The sequence below is a fragment of the Oreochromis niloticus genome, linkage group LG9, assembly GCF_001858045.2.
Source record: "Oreochromis niloticus isolate F11D_XX linkage group LG9, O_niloticus_UMD_NMBU, whole genome shotgun sequence".
Classification (NCBI taxonomy): Eukaryota; Metazoa; Chordata; class Actinopteri; order Cichliformes; family Cichlidae; genus Oreochromis; species Oreochromis niloticus.
In genome coordinates, this window is record NC_031974.2 from 33517002 (window position 1) to 33535801 (window position 18800).

The window sequence follows — 18800 nt, forward strand, 5'->3', positions numbered from 1 at the left end:
AAACAAAATCCTACACACTATCTTAGGGACTAAATGACTGAACCAAAACTCTGTAACATTGCAGTCATATGTTTACCTTAGTACCAATGAAACACATAGAACCATACAGACAATGCTTGCCTAAGGCAACTATTGCTGTTGTATATTGTTGTATATAAACAAAGCTGAACCAAATTAAGCTAGCATTATAAACTGCAGAGTGCTACAGAAGCAAAGTGAATCTGTAGCCTAGTTTCTCACTCTGCTCCATCCATGACCTACTTCTCAAAGCTCCTGATATTCAAACCTCATGCTAACTCCTGACTCTGCATATGTGCACAGTGGCACGTGTTGGTGCATTCATGGAGCTGTATGATTTGTTTGTGCATTCATCCTGAAAACGTAGTTGCACAGTTGCAACATCTGTGGTCTCATACAAATTGCATTAAGGGTTTGAAAACGGATAGCACAGCTTATAACCATTATAATTATATCTGCATTAATCTCATTGTAACACAAGTATTATGTATGTCAGTTAAAAACTGAGGGTTCAATACAAAACATAATGAATAATACAAAAGACATATGCATTATATTTAAAGCTGGAGTGCAATAATCATTTTAAGCCTCCTTTGAACCAGTTGTAGCGTCCTTATCACAGATGTGATCACATGATAGGTCCAAAGAAAACATACCAACCAATCTTCCTTTCTGTCACTGGTGGGACCATAATCTACTAAATGAAAATCAGCAAAGAGTTTTCCCGAGGCCTTGTGGCAACTGGACTCTACTGCAACCAGAAAAAGCCCCTCCTTGGCTCGTGGCACACATGCAGGAAGGAACAGACCACTGCCTCTCTCAGAGGGGGGAGAAGTTTGGTCGTGAAGTTTGGTGTTTATGTTGAATAATTGTGTTCCTTCCAGTTGGTGTTGGGTATTCCTCAGTATTTGGTCAAGTTACTTGATTACTGGTAATTGTAATCACGTTGATGACAAATTGATTTTTCCAGTTGGTTTTCCAATGTAAATTTTTTTTCCTTCTTGTATAATGAATATGATATCATTTTTCTTGTCATTACTGCTCTGGCTAGTTCTCATGACATAAATACTGCATTTTTGGGGGAGTCATATGCACTGTCCCCACTGCTGTTCTGCATAGGTCTGAAGCCCCTCAGCCAGATCATTACCAAGACTGGCTGTGGATACCAAGTGTGGAATGGTGCAGTCTGTTGTAGCAAATGCACTTAACCAAGAAAATGGACAGGAACAATAGTCTGCATATGAGACTTCAAAAAAGGGGTGTACAACACAAAAAACTGACATCAGAGCAAGATATATGATGGCTTCCCAGGAACTTTTCCTTTTCTAGCTAAACCTGAGTACCTTTCATCTCTACTGCAAATAGAGATGGATTCTGGGAAATGCAGTTTTCTAATAATATGCATAAAATGCTCTTTCTTGGCAGAAATTTAAATCAATAATAAACAGCTCTCAATAAATCTGTTGATGGCAAAAAAAAAAACAAAAAAACAAACTTACAAAATAACCCAAAAATGCTGTTATCAAATCAAATAGATTGCAATAAAGTTACAACACACTCGTTAGCCACCTCCTCTACATGGATGACATCAAGCTGTATGCCAGGAGTCAACAAGACATTACTAAAAATAAGAAAGAAAAGTATTTCTTTGTGCCCCCCTTTCCCTGTTAATGCCCTACCTGGCCCCCTGGCAAAACTTTGCTAGACCCGCCCCTGCACAGTTACCAGCTGTCAGCTACATAGAAAAGGATCCTGGTGTTATTTGTCTCTCAGAAACAGTTCATAACTTCCCTTCAACTCATTCATGTCACCTAAAAGGTAAACCTGTTTCTCCATCACCTGTTCAGCTCTGATGATTCAGTAAGGACATCTCCTGGTTTCATGTTTCCCTCTCACCAGATATCGGTTTGGATATCTGTTGAGAGGGAAACTGTGTGTTGACCAGGACCTTTATGGCTGTGGTTCCAGCAAACATCAGCTGATACTAGAAAGTAATATTGAATTAGGGTGACCATATTTTGATTTCCATAAAAGAGGACACTTGGCCCAGTCATGAAGAACTTTAATAATACTGTTTGCTGAAAGAAAATGTTAACATATTTAAACGAGGCCTTCTCTGTGCAGTTAATGAATTGTGAAATAAAAAATATGATATAGGCTTTTACATGTCAACAAGGGCAAAGAAATAACTTAAAAACCAATGGAATGAAATAATGGTACATAAATAAGGCCTCATCTGTATAAGAAAAATTTCCAGTACACGGGACGGTACGAAGGAAATTTCTTTTGCAGTTCGTCTGAAAAGCTACTGTCGTGTTTTGGCATCTTTTAAACATCACCAGGTGTGCTGCTGTGTGCTGTCTGTCCCATCTGTGAGCGCAGAACAACCACTCACAAAGCAGCAGCTCGGGGATGACATTTCACATATGGGTCCTCTATAGGAAAACCCGAACATTTTCATTAATCTCAAAAATCCCCCCGGACACTCCGGAAAGAACGTGAAAAGTGGACATGTCCGGGGGAAAGAGGACAGTTGGTCACCCTATATTAAATAAATTATAACAAAAACTGATCAAGCTTAAACGTGCTGCTGTTGTTTAGTGTGACATACGCTGGTTTCGTCTTTTTGGCGCAAAGTGGGCGATAAACAAACGAGACGGGACTTAGGACAGAAAAGCCAATCAGCTGATCATTGATCAGTTTCATGATTGAAGTAGCAACAGGAGAGAGAAGGGAGAGAATGAGAGGAGAGGCAGCTGCAGCGTAAAGACAGAATAACTCCAGCTTTGTGTCTTTTTTTTATTTATTTTTGCTGAAGTTCGGGACAAATCGCGTTCCTTTACACCTAAATACGGAACTTTAAAGTTCGACCTCATCGGCTGTAATTGGTCCAACCCAGAGTCGATCATGACCAATTGGCCAATCCACCACCTTTCATTGTTTATACCGTTGCAAAAAAAACAAACAAAAAAACGTTGGCCCATAAAAACGAAAAATCACCATTGGCACACCGGGCAAATGCCCGGTATGCCCGATGGCCAGTCCAGCTATGTCCAGGTGACTTCCTCAGTCTCAGCTGACTGCAGGTTTCCCCCACTTATAAACAGTATATTTGCACAATGACTGAAACCAGCCCATTGAAAGAACAATGGGTTTTGAGGTCAGTACCCTGATCATTAATATGCATATTGTCATGACCATTGATCAACAACCACTGATCAAAACTCATTGATCAAAGCCCACTGATCAATGGCCATGAGTACCATGACTACCAGCCTGGCACTGGAGTGGATGATGCCGTCATTCACCTCCTACATCGTTCCCTCGCTCACCTGGAGACCGCTGGGAGCACTGTGAGAATCATGTTCTTTGATTTCTCCAGTTCCTTCAACACCATTCTTCCCACAGTCCTGAAGGACAAGCTGGAGAACACAGGAGTGGACCATCACCTCACTACCTGGGAACTGGACTACCTCACCGATCAACCACAGTATATGAGAACTCAGGGCTGTGACAGGGTTGTCTGCAGTACGAGGGCCCCACAGGGAACGGTTCCTCTTCACCATCTACACTGCAGAGTTCTCCCACAACTCCATCCAGTGCTTCCTCCAGAAATTCTCTGACAACTCTGCAGTAGTCGGCCTCATCACTGATGAAAACTAACCCAAGGCTTTGTGGACTGGTGCCAGCAGAACTACCTCCAGATCAACACCAATAAAACCAAGGAGCTGGTGGTAGAGTTCCACAGGCACAAACATCCTCCACTGTAACGACTAAACATCCAAAGTATGGACATTGATGCTGTGGACAGCTACAGGTACCTTGGTGTTCATCTGAACAACAAACTGGACTGGACTCATAACTCAGACGCCCTCTACAGGAAAGGGCAGAGCAGGCTGTACCTGCTGCGGAGACTCAGGTCTTTTGGAGTGAAGGGCCCACTCCTGAAGACCTTCTATGACTCTGTGGTGGCCATATTTCATGGTGTGGTCTGCTGGGGTGGCAACATCTGTGCTGGGGACAGGAAGAGACTGAACAGGCTGATCAGAAGGGCCAGCTCTGTTCTAGGATGCCCTCTGGACCCAGTGGAGGTGGCGAGTGACAGGAGAATGGTGGCTAAGCTGTCATCCCTGATGGACAACATCTCCCACCCCACGCAGGAGACTGTGACAGCACTGAGCAGCTCCTTCAGTGGGAGACTGCGGCACCCACGGTGTGGGACGGAGAGATTTCGCAGGTCTTTCCTTCCAACTGCTGTCAGACTCTACAACATGGTCTGACAGATACACACACATACATCCAATACACAGTGGTAACTATCGTCCTATGTGCAATATTACCAAGTGCAATTTTCCTAATATAACAAAGTATTTTATTCTATTTTGTATAGTACTTTATTCTATTTTATCTTATTCTATTCTGTTCTTTCAGTGGTGCGAGTTTCAGTCATTGTGCAAATGTACTGTTTCTAATGTTGGAGAAACCTGCAGTCAGCTGAGACTGAAGAAGTGACGAAACATTTGTCCCACTGAAAACGTCCAGATGAACAGATTCAACCTTTTGGGACTCTCGCAAAATGGTTTCACCTTTGCTGCCAAAGGCTAACCAAACCCCATGCTTCTGTAATGGTTGCCCCAAAGTGAACTGCATTACCAAACCTGATTCCTTTCCACTCCCACGCGTGGATGACTGCGTGGATAGAGTGGGTCAGCTAAATTTGTCTCAAAACTAGATCTACTAAAAGGTTACTGGCAGCTGCCCCGTCACGGTCCCCGTGTCTCTCTGGTTGGCTCACGCTGGCTACAGGTTTTGTTGTTGTTCTTTTTTGTTTTTTGTTTTCTTTGTCTCTCCTCCTCCTCTCTGCCTGGGTGGAGCTCGTTACGGGCTCTCGCTCTTGGCCCACGCACCTGTGTGATTGTCTCCACCTGCTGTTGATCTGGCTGATTTCCCCAGCTGCTATTTAAGGCAGTGGCACAGAGCAGCTCACCGCTGGAACGTTGAACCTCCTGAGTTCGTGCTCTCGGCATTATCAAAAGAAATCCCTGTATGTATTTTGCTGTGAAACTAACGTTGACTTCTGTGTGTAGATATCCCTCTTCTGGACCAAATCACGGGACCTGCCCGGGTGTGGCAGCGTGTGTGGAGTTTTGGAGCGAGTGCGGCTGAAGAGGAGTGCGTGTGTGCGGAGGAGCTGTGGCGGTGACTGTGTGGAAGAGGAAGCGTGTGTGTGGATTCCCCCCCTTCTCTCCCTGGAGCCCTGGACCCCCCCTCCCAACTCACTGTACATGTATATAGCACTGAGGTGATCCCTGTTGTAAATAAATAATCTCCTTTTGTTCACAAAGAAAGAACTGTCTGCGCGTGAGTCCGTCCAGTAGCCATGACAGCCCCTTTCACATCATGCATTTGATATCTCTGCTTTTGTGACACTAGACCACTTCCTACAGTATACTGTAATGGCATATGGGTTGAAATACAGTATTATCTGGTTTACAGGTTTACTTAGATGATATCGTAGTTTCGCCACTGTGGTTGTTTCTTTGACTGATTTGTCAAGCCCTGGCACCCGCTTTGTGTGGACCTCTGAATGCCAGGACTCATTTGACCTATCCAAAGCCTCATTTTGCTTCTGCTTTCAAGTTAGAAGTGGATGCCTATGCTTATGGTGTAAGTGCTGTATTTTAGGGTGACACTGCAACATTTCCAAGTGTATGTTGGTTCCAGCTCCACCCCAGCTGCTGTTTATATTGAGCACAATCTCGTGGTGTTCCTGTCTTGCAAGTGCAACAACAATCAGCATCTAATGCAACATATTGTTGCAGATGTTCTATCAAGCACGACAATTTAGGTCAAGCATTTCTTGAGGGGTAGAAATGGTTAAATTTCAAAATAACAGTCTCACTTTGAGAATTTAAAGTGATATTAGTTTAGCATTATATTTGACACAACTGCATCATAAAAAATGTGTTACATCTTAGTAGTATTTATGGTCTGAAATCACAACAATAGTTTCCTCAAGGCACTTAAGAAGACTGTTCTTATCTTTTCTACGACAGAGAAAACCTCAACAATCAGACGACCCCCAATGAGCAAGCGCTTGGTGACAGTAGGAAGGAAAAACGAACACAAAACCTTCCGTTCATGAAGATTAACCATTTACATGAATAAACTGGAGTCTATTTGATAGATATTCAAACCAGTGCATTTAGCCACTAGAGGGAGCTCTAGGGCAGTTTGCAAAACTGTATAATCCAGAGTAATTTATAAAAGGCAGAACATGGTACATTGTTAAAAAAAGAATGCAGCTCAGCAACACCAAAAGACCAGGATGACCACACAACATGACCTACTCAGTCGAGAAAATTTCTTTGGGTTTGTGAAATCAAGTTTAACTTGTACTAAAAGGACGGTAAGAGAAAAGTATAGAGATGGAAAAGAACACCTCATGATCTGAAATATACCACAGCATTATGGCATGGGCATGTGTGGTACCCAGTGGAACTGTTTCAGTAATGTTTCTTGATGATGTGACTGCTGATAGAAGTAGCAGGATGAGTTCTGAAGTGTACAGGCTCGTACTTTCTTCTCAGTTTCAGTCATATTCATATTGCAAAAACAGCCCTAGAGTTTCGTAAGGAAAAGAAAGTCCTGAAGTTTTACATTTGATTTTGAGTCCCTGAAATATGTGACATGTATTGACATGACGATACGTCTAAACAGTTTGTGCAAAACTCGTGTTAAATCGTTTGATTTAAGTGGAGATATAACCTGAATTTCAGGAGCGGGACCACTCCTCCTTCACACCCCCTCCGGCCTCAGGCTATAAAAGCCCCCCTTCACCAATACCTGCTGTTCTCATTTTCATGCCCCCCCCCCCATAATCCACACTGTTGATGTAAAAGAGCCAAATGATAAAAGTCTTTCAGAGTGGTGACTTTGCCTGTGTTGCTATGAGCACAGCAGAAATGAAATCCAAACTGAATTCCTCATTTGACTCATTTGTGTTTTCCCCTTTGTTCTTTTTTCCTGTTTTCATTGATGTAATGTGTATTGAATTCACTTGTTTCATACACTCTCTCCCTCCCTGATGTGCAATTAGGCTGTTTTCCTTCCCTCATTCTCTTTAATTTTCTCATCTTGTCTCTTTCTGGCTCCCTGATCATCTTTGTCTCTCCAGTAGTTTGTTTCTTCTTCTAATGACCTACTTAGTTGCTTCCTGCTTTTCCAGGCATCAGTGTCCAGCTTCTGAAGAAGCGTCATCATCCCTCCAGCATACTTTAGCAGCATTAGTGATGCATGCCATTGAGTTATTCCCTATATTTTTCTTATAGTGGTATTATTGTTATCATTGTCATTATCTGTCTTGATGCATGCTCAGTCATCCAGGTAAGTAAGTCATTTTGGGATTTATATTGTCACTGTTATTATTGTTCATAGTTGGTCATAGTTATTGATTAAGATTATTGGTGGTGATGGTGATAACATTGGGTTAATGTTGCTTTAACTATTATTATCATTATTGTCATAATTCTCTGCATAATTGCATTAAACCTGGACTGAATAGAAACTCACTGCACACACTCACAGTCCTGCTGCTATTATTTTTCTTACCAACTCTGTCTTGTGAGTAAGTTTTCTAATCTATCCCTGCTCTGTTCTTTATGTTATATACTTCATAATAATAATAATAATAATAATAATGATGATATTAACAATAAAAAAGCCTTTTTTGTCTGCTTTGACAGTTGTCCTATATTCCGCTCTAAGAGTGCTAATGTACTTTATAGCTAGTGATATAAAGCATCACAAAGAATCACGTTAAATGATTTTTCTTGACTACTAAACTGCTCCACTCTTAATTTGTGTGTCTTTTGTGTGAAAGTGTTCAGAATCCACGAGTCTTTCGGTGTAAAGTGAAGCATATCGAGTGGTTTTTCTTTCCTTACCTGCCCTGGTTGATTGCTGCAGGGTCACTCCCTGAGCAAATATCTTCCATTATGTATGGGTTCTGTTCACAGCTGACATTTAGGGTGGTGTAATTGGGTTTACACACAGTTAGGAAATATGGTGTTGGGTATCCAGTCATCAGTTGGAGGACGTCTGTGATGAGGGCCGTGGCACAAAGACCGAACGCATGAACTCCTGAGGATAGACGGTGAGATATGTGCTTACCAAGAGGAAAAAGAGTCAGAATATCAGATTTTACAATGTTTAGTTATAATTGTAGCGTTGTATTATTTAGACAAAATAATGTATCGCGGCGTAGTCTGACGCTGCATCACTTCACAATCCAGTCCCCTGAGTTCAGTTTAACTCAGTTCAGTTTTTCAAAGGTTGCTCTCAACATCATTAGAATGGTCCAACAATTAATAATAGCAACAATGAAGGAAGGTAATATGATGATGAATAATCAATGTTTTGATGGCTCAAATTAACTACACAGTCGAGGCAGCAGTCGACAAACAACTTTGGCATAAAATTACAGTGAAGCGTTGTATTATATTTTCTTTGTGTGTGTGTGTGTGTGTGTGTGTGTGTGTGTGTGTGTGAGTATTTATGTGGTTGGATTTATTAAGTGAAGCAAATATTGTGACACTGTAATGTGGATGATGTGCTAATTTATAAAGAGGATGCAGCCAGATCATTTCCCATGTAGTAATGACCAGTTTTCCCAAAAATGGTTTAAAAACAAACAATCCTGGAGAGGATTTAATCAGTGTGTTTCTCAGCAACAGCATGGCAGCTCACAGGAATGAGATGCAGTTCAAATAGAGTCAACATGGTTTTTAGAAATATTATATTTTATAGGCTTGGACAGTTATTGTGATTGAGATTTATCAGAGTTGTGTCCGTTACCTTTGGGTATTGCTGGTAATGTTGGAATTATATGATTTTGGTTTATCACTGTGGATGAATGCATTGACTTTAGAGACTGAATCAGTTTTAATACAGCATGTAACATCCAATGTTAATAAAGCAAAACAAAAAGCATGAATCCATTCAGATAATAGTAATTTCACTGTTAGCAGATTAGAGGTGGCTGTGGCTCAGAGAGGGTAGAGCAGGTCTGCTAATCAGAAGTTTGATGGTTTGATCCCTCGCTGCTTCAGTCGGCATGCCCAAGTACCCTTGGGCAAGAAACAGAACCCTATTCGCTCCCAATGTACCGAGAGTGTGAGTAAAATAGTTATAAAGCACATGATGGTATAGAATAAAAAAACGCCATGTATATGAATGAATTGGGGAGTCTTGTAAAATTCCCATTTTGAGCTCTCATAAGGAGAAAAGTGCCACCGCAAAGTTACTCAAATTCTTAACCAGCTACCATGGACTGCCTTTATGCAACATGAGTAAGTGTGTAGTTTAAAAAAAATCAACCTACCAACAAATCGGACGGCTCTGCGTATGAAGGAATTGAAGTTGCAGCCAGCTGCGTTGATGTTAGCCTCAGCACCACCGCCGAGCTTTCTCCGAGACAGACAGCAAAACAGGATGGCCTCTCCAATCATTATCTGTCAACACAACAGCTCACCTGTTATGTCTGCTCACAGAGACTTATGGAGTCAGAAAATCCTGACTATAAATCTCTGCCAAAGTGGTTTTGACATCATCAGTCAGTTTGAGAACATGAAGAGGAAGTGGCTGCTTTATAGGAGCAATGTTCCACAGCTTGTTCTTTGGATTCCACTCAAAGCTCTTGGATAAACACAGCCACGTAGCTAACACACAAACGCACTCTGCATGGGATCACACATCTCTGCAGAACCAGAAGGATGGAAAAATAAATGTTTAGTGATTATTTAGTGTTGGACAGGTGCAGAGGAGAAAGGGGAAGGCAGAGGGGGGGCTCCACTGATGTGCATATTATCAAAACTGACCCTGGACACATGACCCTAAACCAGAGACAAATGTGCACCACATTTGTCTCTGGCAATTTTTCTTACAGGAATTTATGTTTGCATATTTTTGAATTACTATCCAAGGCGCTTTATGTTTTATGCTTTTTACAGTGATGATATTAAAACTCTATAAAACCTACTGTGAAAGCAGCCAACACAAAGACTCAGAGATTCATAGAAGTAAATTTATCCAAACCAGGTTTCTACATCAGATTCACACGACTGTGTCTAAATATTATGGCACTGATATTTATATACAGAACATTTCTGCACTTACTGGCAATTCAGTCATTTTACACTATAAGCTGTACTCACCCATTCAAACACAGTCATTCAGTATTTTATATTAAACACTTTACACCACTTATTGTGCCAATATTTATGTTAAAAAAAGCATGTTGTATTTTTTTCACTTGATATGGTGGCAGTTATTAATAGAGCTCAGGAAAGTGATCTGTGTGCCCGTGTCAGTTTGTTTGAAATGTCAGACAAAGATGTGATAAAAACACAAACATTACCACGCCATCTAATTGTAAATTTGCTAATCAATGCAATGTGACAAGTGTAAAGTTTGGTGAAGGGGGATTATCAGGAAGGGTTGTTGTTTAGTTAAAACTTTCACTTAGTTTGAGTGAAAGGAACTCCTGATGCTTCAGCATACCAAGACATTTTACCAAGAACAATTTGGGGATGGTCCCTTCCTTTTCCAACATGACTACAAACTATTGCACATCATCCATAAAGACATGGATGATGAGCCTGGTGTGGAAGAACTTGAGTCCTGACCTCAACCCAATAAAACATCATTCGACTGGATTAGAGTGGCGACTGTGAGCCTTCAACATCAGTGTTTGATTTCAGTTCTGGATGATTAGTCAAAAATTCCCATAAGCACCCTCAAGCTTGTGTAAAGTCTTCCAGAAAGGTTGAGGCTGTTATAGCTGCAAAGGGGTGAAAGACATCAGATTAAGCCCTGTAGATTAGGAATGGGATGTCACTCAAATTCATATGAGTGTGAAGGCAGATGAGCAAATACTTTGGACTATATGGTGTAAGTAAATAAATTTCTGATAGCTGAGTGTATCGACACAGGACACACTGTGGTACACTATTAGCTTTCCCACATTTTCTTTTTTCACGAGTCAGTTTGCAAACTCTAACGTTGTAAACTCTTTGCTGACACACACACAGACACTTACACAGACCCCCAAACTTTGCTCAAAGTTTGGAAACCACTTTTTATCTTTTGAAAGCACGATGTTCATGTGCACACGGGGAGCCCAGTTTATGAATTTAACAAACAGGGGCATCAGTATCGTGTGGATAAACCATACACAGGTAACTAGCTTTGTTGTCTGGGTCGACTTGGCAGAGTGGAGAGAGAGATGGTGAACAGGATCAGAAAGTTTGCACCACAGAACGGCCTACTTCATGGTCCATCTTTGACATCCCCCTTTATATGGAACTCGACCTGGAGATGGGACTAAGGCTCACTTCAAATAATGCTGCAACTTGGTTTTACAGAACAGCAGCTGGACCTATCCATATCAGTCAAACACAGCATGCTTGGAGCCGAGTGCTGTGGCAGGGTCCATGCTCACAGGTGCTGCTAACCATGCAGCAGTCACATCCTGGAGTACGAGAAGCTCAAAACAAGAGTCAGTAACAGTATCAGCTGTTTGTGGTTGGCAGAGGAGATTTGGTGTTTTTTTGATGGGTGCATGTCACATCATGAATTCTGATGCTCAACCCTCAAATCCTTGTTCCTTACAAGTGTGGTAACATTTACATAAATGGATCAGGAAACAGTTTTGTCACAGGAGTCTCATATGAAATGATCTCTGTATGTCAGGAGTACTGAACCTGAACCTGGTGTAATTAGTGGAAGCAAGTCGGATGGCCAAAGACTGATTACGCCAAATTCCACAATAATAATAATAATAATAATAATAATAATAATAATAATAATAATAATGTATACTTTATTGATCCCCGTGGGGAAATTACTTTTTTTTCCTCTGCATTTGACCCATTCACTCAATGAAGCAGTGGGCAGCCACTACGCAGGCGCCCGGGGAGCAGTGTGCAGGGACAGTACCTTGCTTAGGGGTACCTCAGGGTAGTCGTTCAGTGGATTCGAACCCTGATCCTTCACGATCATGGGGCGACCACTCTACCTGTTGAGCTTTCCCTGCCCATTAGCTATCCCTGCCCATAAATCTTAACCCCAAAAATCTTAATGTAACCATAATCTTCACTGCATGAAATTCTGTAGATATTAAAAGTTCTTTCTCCCCCTTTGACCTGCAACGTTATGATAAGATTTTCAAAAATGCAGAACTGCCCTTTGCTCATGGAGATGCTGCTTCTAAAGGCATATGCAAAGTCATTTTTGGCAGAGAGAACAAAGAGATGAAAAGTGTTTTCCCTAAAGCTGAGAATCTGAAACCCAGACAGAAGCCTGCAACACAGGTGTCTCACCAGCATTAGGACAAACTCAGCTCTCTGTGCACATCTCACATGGCTGTTGTCAGTCATGTCAGTCAGAGACAGACTTCCCCGTCTTCCATCACTGTGCCTTTCACAACTGCTGAGCATTTAAGTGCCTTGGATGTCCCTCCTGTTAGAGCTGCTGCCAACCCCTTAAGCTTTATGGTAAAAGGAGTTCAATTCTAGTTTGTTACTTTGACTTAATCCATGTTTCTCATTGTGTGAGCAGAATCTCCAGCAGCCTGGGAAGAAGCAAAAACTGCAGCTGCTGCAGTGGGTGTTTTAAAAGCTGTCTGCTGGGTCTGCATGCATTTCCATAGCATTTAGTTCAGTAATGACAGAATGTTGAGTTTGAGGCTCACTTTTTTATTTGTAGAACTTTAATGAAAGATAAATGTTGGGGGGAAAATCTGATCAAAGCAAACTTGTTTCCAAAACGTCTCGATTGATTCTTATTGACTAACAACTGCAGTCAGTGAGCTGATGTAAATTACTGAGGACGTAGAAACAACCCTCAATTGGAAAACATCATTTCAGTTAAGAGAAAAATCTGAGGATTGCAATACATGCGACAAAAATGCGAGAAATAAAATTCCAGCCAGGAAATAAAGCTTGCAGAAAGTTTAAAGTAACTTCAAACTTTCATTCTGTAAAATTGTATGTATTCTGTATTAGTTTGTTTTCTGTTAATAGTGTTGTTCTGCATTTCCCTGAACTTCTTGTTATTTTAAGATGATTTTTATTGTATTGTTATTTGTGACTTTAGTTCTTAGTTTTCTGTGACTTCAGCTTTGTTAGATGTCCTCACCCTGTTTTTCTCATGCTCCCTCATGACGTTCTCTTCTTCCTTGTCTCCTTGTGCTTGTTTGTTTGTCTGTGTTTGTGGGCGGGACTCATCACAGGTTCCCGTCTGTGGCCGAACACACCTGCTCTAATCACCCACCTGATGATCTCAACAAGAAGCCACTACTTTGTCTTCACTGGATCATCGAGGCTAATCGGTTAGTTAAAACCGTGCTCCTGCTACTTCAGAGCCTCTGGGCTAGAACCAGCAGACTGAGAGACAGCTTCGTCCATCAGCCTGTCAGGATGCTGAAGTCTCTCCTGCTCTGTCCCTCTGGACTCTCACACACATGAACTCCAGACCTGCATCCACCTCCTCCCTCTGAACTGACACCGCCCTGACTCTGACACTAGTTAGTGCTTTTATCAGGTAGTATTTATTGTATTTTCCAGTCGCACCTATATGCAATCTTAACTTATATTATTGTATTACTGGAATAATCTTCCAGTTGATATTCCCATGTCTGAATTTATTCAATCTTTTAAATTACAATCAATAACTTATTTATTTAACTTAGCATTGGCGATTAATTAGTGCTCTGTTTCATTTGGTAGTGTATTTCGCACTTCGCATCCTTATGTGATTTTTATTTTATGTATTTTTAATTTTATTTCCTACTATTGTATTATTGAGGAGCACTTTGGTGTACCTCTGGTCTTTGTGCTGCATAAATACAGTCGTATTGCATTGTAACTGTTGTACATTTATCACTTCACTGTAAATAAATGCACTGAGCTGTGATCTCCTGAGTCCTGCTCTTGAGTTGTCCCACTGCCTGTTAGCTTTGACAGTTTTCTCAGAGGTTTTCTGGTAATTTGATTCGTGACAAAGATGACGGACACCCTGAGGAAAAAATGCAGATCTCTACCCCTTATTTCTAATTTGCATTTTATAATGGTTTTATGTTTATACTATAAAATCTAAGAAAGGAGCGCATCCATAATGACTGCTAAAGGCTATTTTGCACTGTTTCAAGACTTAAAATAAGGCTGTTGTCATAGCATTGTCTCACTGTGAAGTGTGAAGCCTTACTGTGATGGCAGGTCCAGCAAAGGCCAGGCTGAGCAACATCAGGAAGGGGATGACCTCGTGGTTGGGGTCAATGTAGGGCAGGCTTAGGCTGCGGTCATGACAGTTGAAGCCAGACTTCACTGGCTTGAACACATCCGTCCACTCCAGGAAGTACAGACTCACCACAGATGAGACCAGGATGGGCAGCTACACACAGACACAACATGAGCAGACAGAGAAAATGAGGCGTTAGCTGAAAGTCATAAACAGCAGATTGCCAATCAATAGCTAAACAGCCAGTCAAAGCTGCAAATGCCCATATGAACCCTTGGGTCAATGAGCACATTAACATTTCATTTCATAGTAAGAACAACAACACAGAAAGGTCAGGATGGAATGGACGGTTATGCAAGATGGCACGTGGACTTAATTGCTCTTATTAATTACATCCCAGCAAACACAGTGACAACCAGGTGTTCACATGTGTTAAGGCTAGCTCAAGGTCTTAAGATAACATCAATTATATGATGTTCTTAGCACTAAGGTAGCAGAACTGTGAAGCTGAGAGGACGTTTATGGAGCATACTTTCCTTTGACATTCTTCACCAGTCAGACTGGCAGTGCCCATAACATCTCCTACATGCCCAGCATGGCCCAACCACACACTGGCTCACACAACAAGTGTGTTTGTGCTTCACAAAACCATGACCCTGTGCTAAGAAGCAAGGTCTGCAAACCCAACATATTTAAACAGTCTAAGTTTAGGCTTTTCTAATCTAGATATGAACCATGAGGCAGCATGTGAGCATTCACAGATAGGAATAAGTCTGTTGCAGATGAGCAGTGGGTTTTACAAAGAAGAAAAACTATAAGAATATGAAGTACCATATTTGATATTGTTTTTGAGACTTCTGCATCATCGGTGTTTTTAGTTTTCTTTCAGGCGACTGTCCTTCTGTTTTATGAAACGCCACCGAGTCAGTCTGACTGCATTTAGCTGGATTTGAGCAAATAGCGTGAATCAATCCAGCTGCTTCTGTCCTGTATCATCCATAAACACCAGTATCCCAGTGCTACTGGCAGCATGGCACACCCAAGCCTCACACTACTCTCGCCAGGTTTCAGATGATGTGTATATATTTTTCTTTGTAGAAAGCAAAGCAGTTCTCCCTGTTTGCAGTTGGAATGACATTCATTCATTTTTGACATGTTCTTTAATAAAATAACAAGACTGTTACCATCATAAAAGAAGGTGCAAAATAAAAACAGATGAATGAGCCATTACAAGTCATTAACAGGCTTGTCTTATTATTGTTGTGGGGGACAATGTTATTGTCCCCCACATTGGACAATCGGACCATCTCTCCCTGTTCCTCACACCTAGCTTTTCACCACTCATCCAACGTGTGAAACCTGCTGTGAGGACAATTAAAGTGTGGCCAGAGGGGACAGACGCAGTGCTCCAGGACAGATTTAAAAACACAGACTGGAATATGTTCACCCACACAGACCTGGACCAGTACGCCTCATCTGTACTGGATTACATCTCCAAAACCACAGACAGTGTCACCACCCAGAAACGGATCACCATGTACCCCAACCAGAAGCCTTGGATGAACCGGGATGTTCGTCTCCTCCTGAAGGCCCGCAACACCGCCTTTAGGTCAGGAGATGCACACGCCTACAGTACAGCCAGGGCTAATCTAAAGAAGGGCATCAAAAAAGCCAAACACCATTACAAAAAGAAGGTAGAAGAACACTTCTCCAACTCCAACCCCCGACACATGTGGCAAGGACTCCAGACCATTACAGACTACAGGACCACCAAACCCTCCCCCGCATCCTCTGATGTCTCCTTCCTCAACGAGCTCAACAACTTTTACGCTCGTTTTGAGCGAGGGAACCCCACAACCACAACCAAAACAGACATACCACGCTGTGGTACTGGCCTGCTTCAAATCCACCTCCATCATCCCGATACCCAAAAACTCCAACCCATCTAGCCTCAATGACTACCGCCCAGTAGCACTCACCCCCATCATCACTAAGTGCTTAGAGCAGCTGGTCCTAGCACACTTCAAATCCTGTCTCCCCCCCACCCTGGACCCCCACCAATTCGCATACCGCCAGAACAGGAGCACAGAGGATGCAGTCTCCATCGCACTGCACTCTGTCCTCTCACACCTGGACAACAACAACACCTACGCCAGAATGCTGTTTATAGACTTCAGTTCAGCGTTCAATACAATCCACCCCTCACAACTCATCAGGAAACTGACAGACCTGGGCATCAGTTCCCTCATCTGCAAATGGTTACTGGACTTCCTGACCAACCGCCTCCAACATGTCCGACTGGATAACCGCTGCTCATCAACAATCACAATGAACACCGGTGTACCACAAGGCTGTGTGATGAGCCCTTTCCTCTACTCCCTCTTCACCCACGACTGCAGACCTGCTGATGGTTCCAACACCATCATTAAGTTTGCAGATGACACCACGGTGATTGGCCTCATCAGTGACAACGATGAGACCGCCTACAGGGAGGAGGTGGATCGTCTGGCTGAGTGGTGCGACACAAACAACCTGCTGCTCAACACCGAGAAGACTAAGGAGCTCATCGTGGACTACAGGAGGAATGCTGACCCACATCCACCCATCCACATTAAGGGGACGGCTGTGGAGCGTGTGAGCTGACCCACATCCACCCATCCACATTAAGGGGATGGCTGTGGAGCGTGTGAGCAGCCTCAAGTTCCTGGGAGTCCACATCTCCGAGGATCTCACCTGGAAGACCAACTGCTCCAAGCTGGTCTAGAAGGCTCACCAGCGCCTCTTCTTCTTGAGGACTCTGAGGAAGAACCACCTGTCCTCAGACATCCTGGTGAACTTCTACCGCTGCACCATCGAGATCATCCTGACCAACTGTATAACAGTCTGGTACGGGAACTGCTCTGCCTCGGACCGGAAGGCGTTGCAGAGGGTCGTGAAAACTGCCCAGCGCATCGCCGGAGCACCACTTCCTGCCATAAAGGACATCTACAGGAAGCGGTGTCTGAAAAGGGCTGGGAAAATCATCAGAGACCCCAGTCACCCATCACATGGACTCTTCACCCTCCTGCCCTCTGGGAGGCGCTACAGGAGCCTCCGGACTAAGACCACCAGGTACCGGAACAGCTTCTTTCCTACAGCTGTCAGACTCCTGAACTCTGCCTCCTGACATCTGACCCACGTTAAACTCATGGACTGAACATACACACACCCACAGCCATCTACACACACACACACACACACACACACACACACACACACACACACACACACACAATGGACAACCGTACCCTCAAACACACAATAATAACATGGACTGAACCACCACTCACAACCACAGCACTTTATATAGCCTCTGTAGAAATTATCCACATATCTCACTTATCTTAACTGCACTACTGTATAGTTCTGTGTAAATAATCATTCTGTACATACGATAATTTTTAATCCTACAACTGTTCATAACTTGCATAGTTCACATTTCTGTATAATTGTATATCTCATATTCTGTATAGTTTTTATTTCATATTTATATCCTGTTCATAGCCTGTACATAGCTTGTACTCACTACAGCCTGTACATACTTATAGTTATAGAATATTCATAACATACTTCATACCGTGTACATTATAACATACCATAATAGACCCATTTCTGTAATATACTTACACATCTATATTATTGCTAATATATATTGTAATATATCTATATCACGGCTAAAGCACTTCTGGATGGATGCAAACTGCATTTCGTTGCCCTGTACCTGTGCATGTGCAATGACAATAAAGTTGAATTCTATTCTATTCTATTCTATTATTGGGCTGGAAATTTGAGTATCTAATGTTGCTCTGCTGAGATTTTTCTTATCAAGACATAATAAGAAAGAAATGAAAATTCCAATATTAAGCACACAAACTCACAAACAACAGTCTGCAGGTATGCTGTGTCAGCTGACCTGAACACACTAACACCAGAACAGGAAGTAAATACAACAGGAAACACGAGACAAACACAGAGACGCAGAGCTGAGGCTGGAACTGAGCAAGCACAGACATGAAAACGTAACTCGACGAGACGTGACACACGAAGGAAGAAGAAATCACAAAATACAAAAGAACTGCAAGAGACTAAACCATAGAAAACATTCATCACAGAATATTAATCATCAAAAACATAAACACTGGGTCACCAGAGCCAGGACCAGGACAACCCTTACACACTCTTCATATTTCATGCCTTTCCACCATTTTTGGTTCACTTTTGACCAGGTACACCCTCATAAGTGCCTACACACTTCAAACTGCAGACCTATTTAGAATCTATAAATGGATGATTAATCCTTAATTAATGATTCAGAGACCTGGAAGCGTGCATTGTTTAGCTTTAACAACACTGATGTTTGGATACAAACATCTATTATCAGACAATATTATGTTCTGTTTTAATTAAGATATGAAAAGATATGATTAAACACTGTCCTCTCTTAT

The 18800-nt window shown here is 42.2% G+C and overlaps 2 protein-coding genes across 2 annotated transcripts in view; one reads left to right on the forward strand and one right to left on the reverse strand.

The window, feature by feature from the left end:
* LOC112847800 (syncytin-A-like) overlaps nt 1–18800 on the forward strand; it is a 670150-nt gene that overhangs the window by 69999 nt on the left and 581351 nt on the right. The gene's annotated exons all lie outside the window — the stretch shown is intronic.
* The window catches only part of plppr4b (phospholipid phosphatase related 4b), a 55361-nt gene that overhangs the window by 6426 nt on the left and 30135 nt on the right, over nt 1–18800 (reverse strand). Inside the window, exons 3-5 of the mRNA XM_005456477.3 lie at nt 14284–14469; nt 9401–9530; nt 7965–8160 (exon numbers count right to left, since the gene is read on the reverse strand). Coding sequence (XP_005456534.1) covers nt 7965–8160; nt 9401–9530; nt 14284–14469 — 512 coding nt within the window. The remainder of the gene's footprint in view (nt 1–7964; nt 8161–9400; nt 9531–14283; nt 14470–18800) is intronic.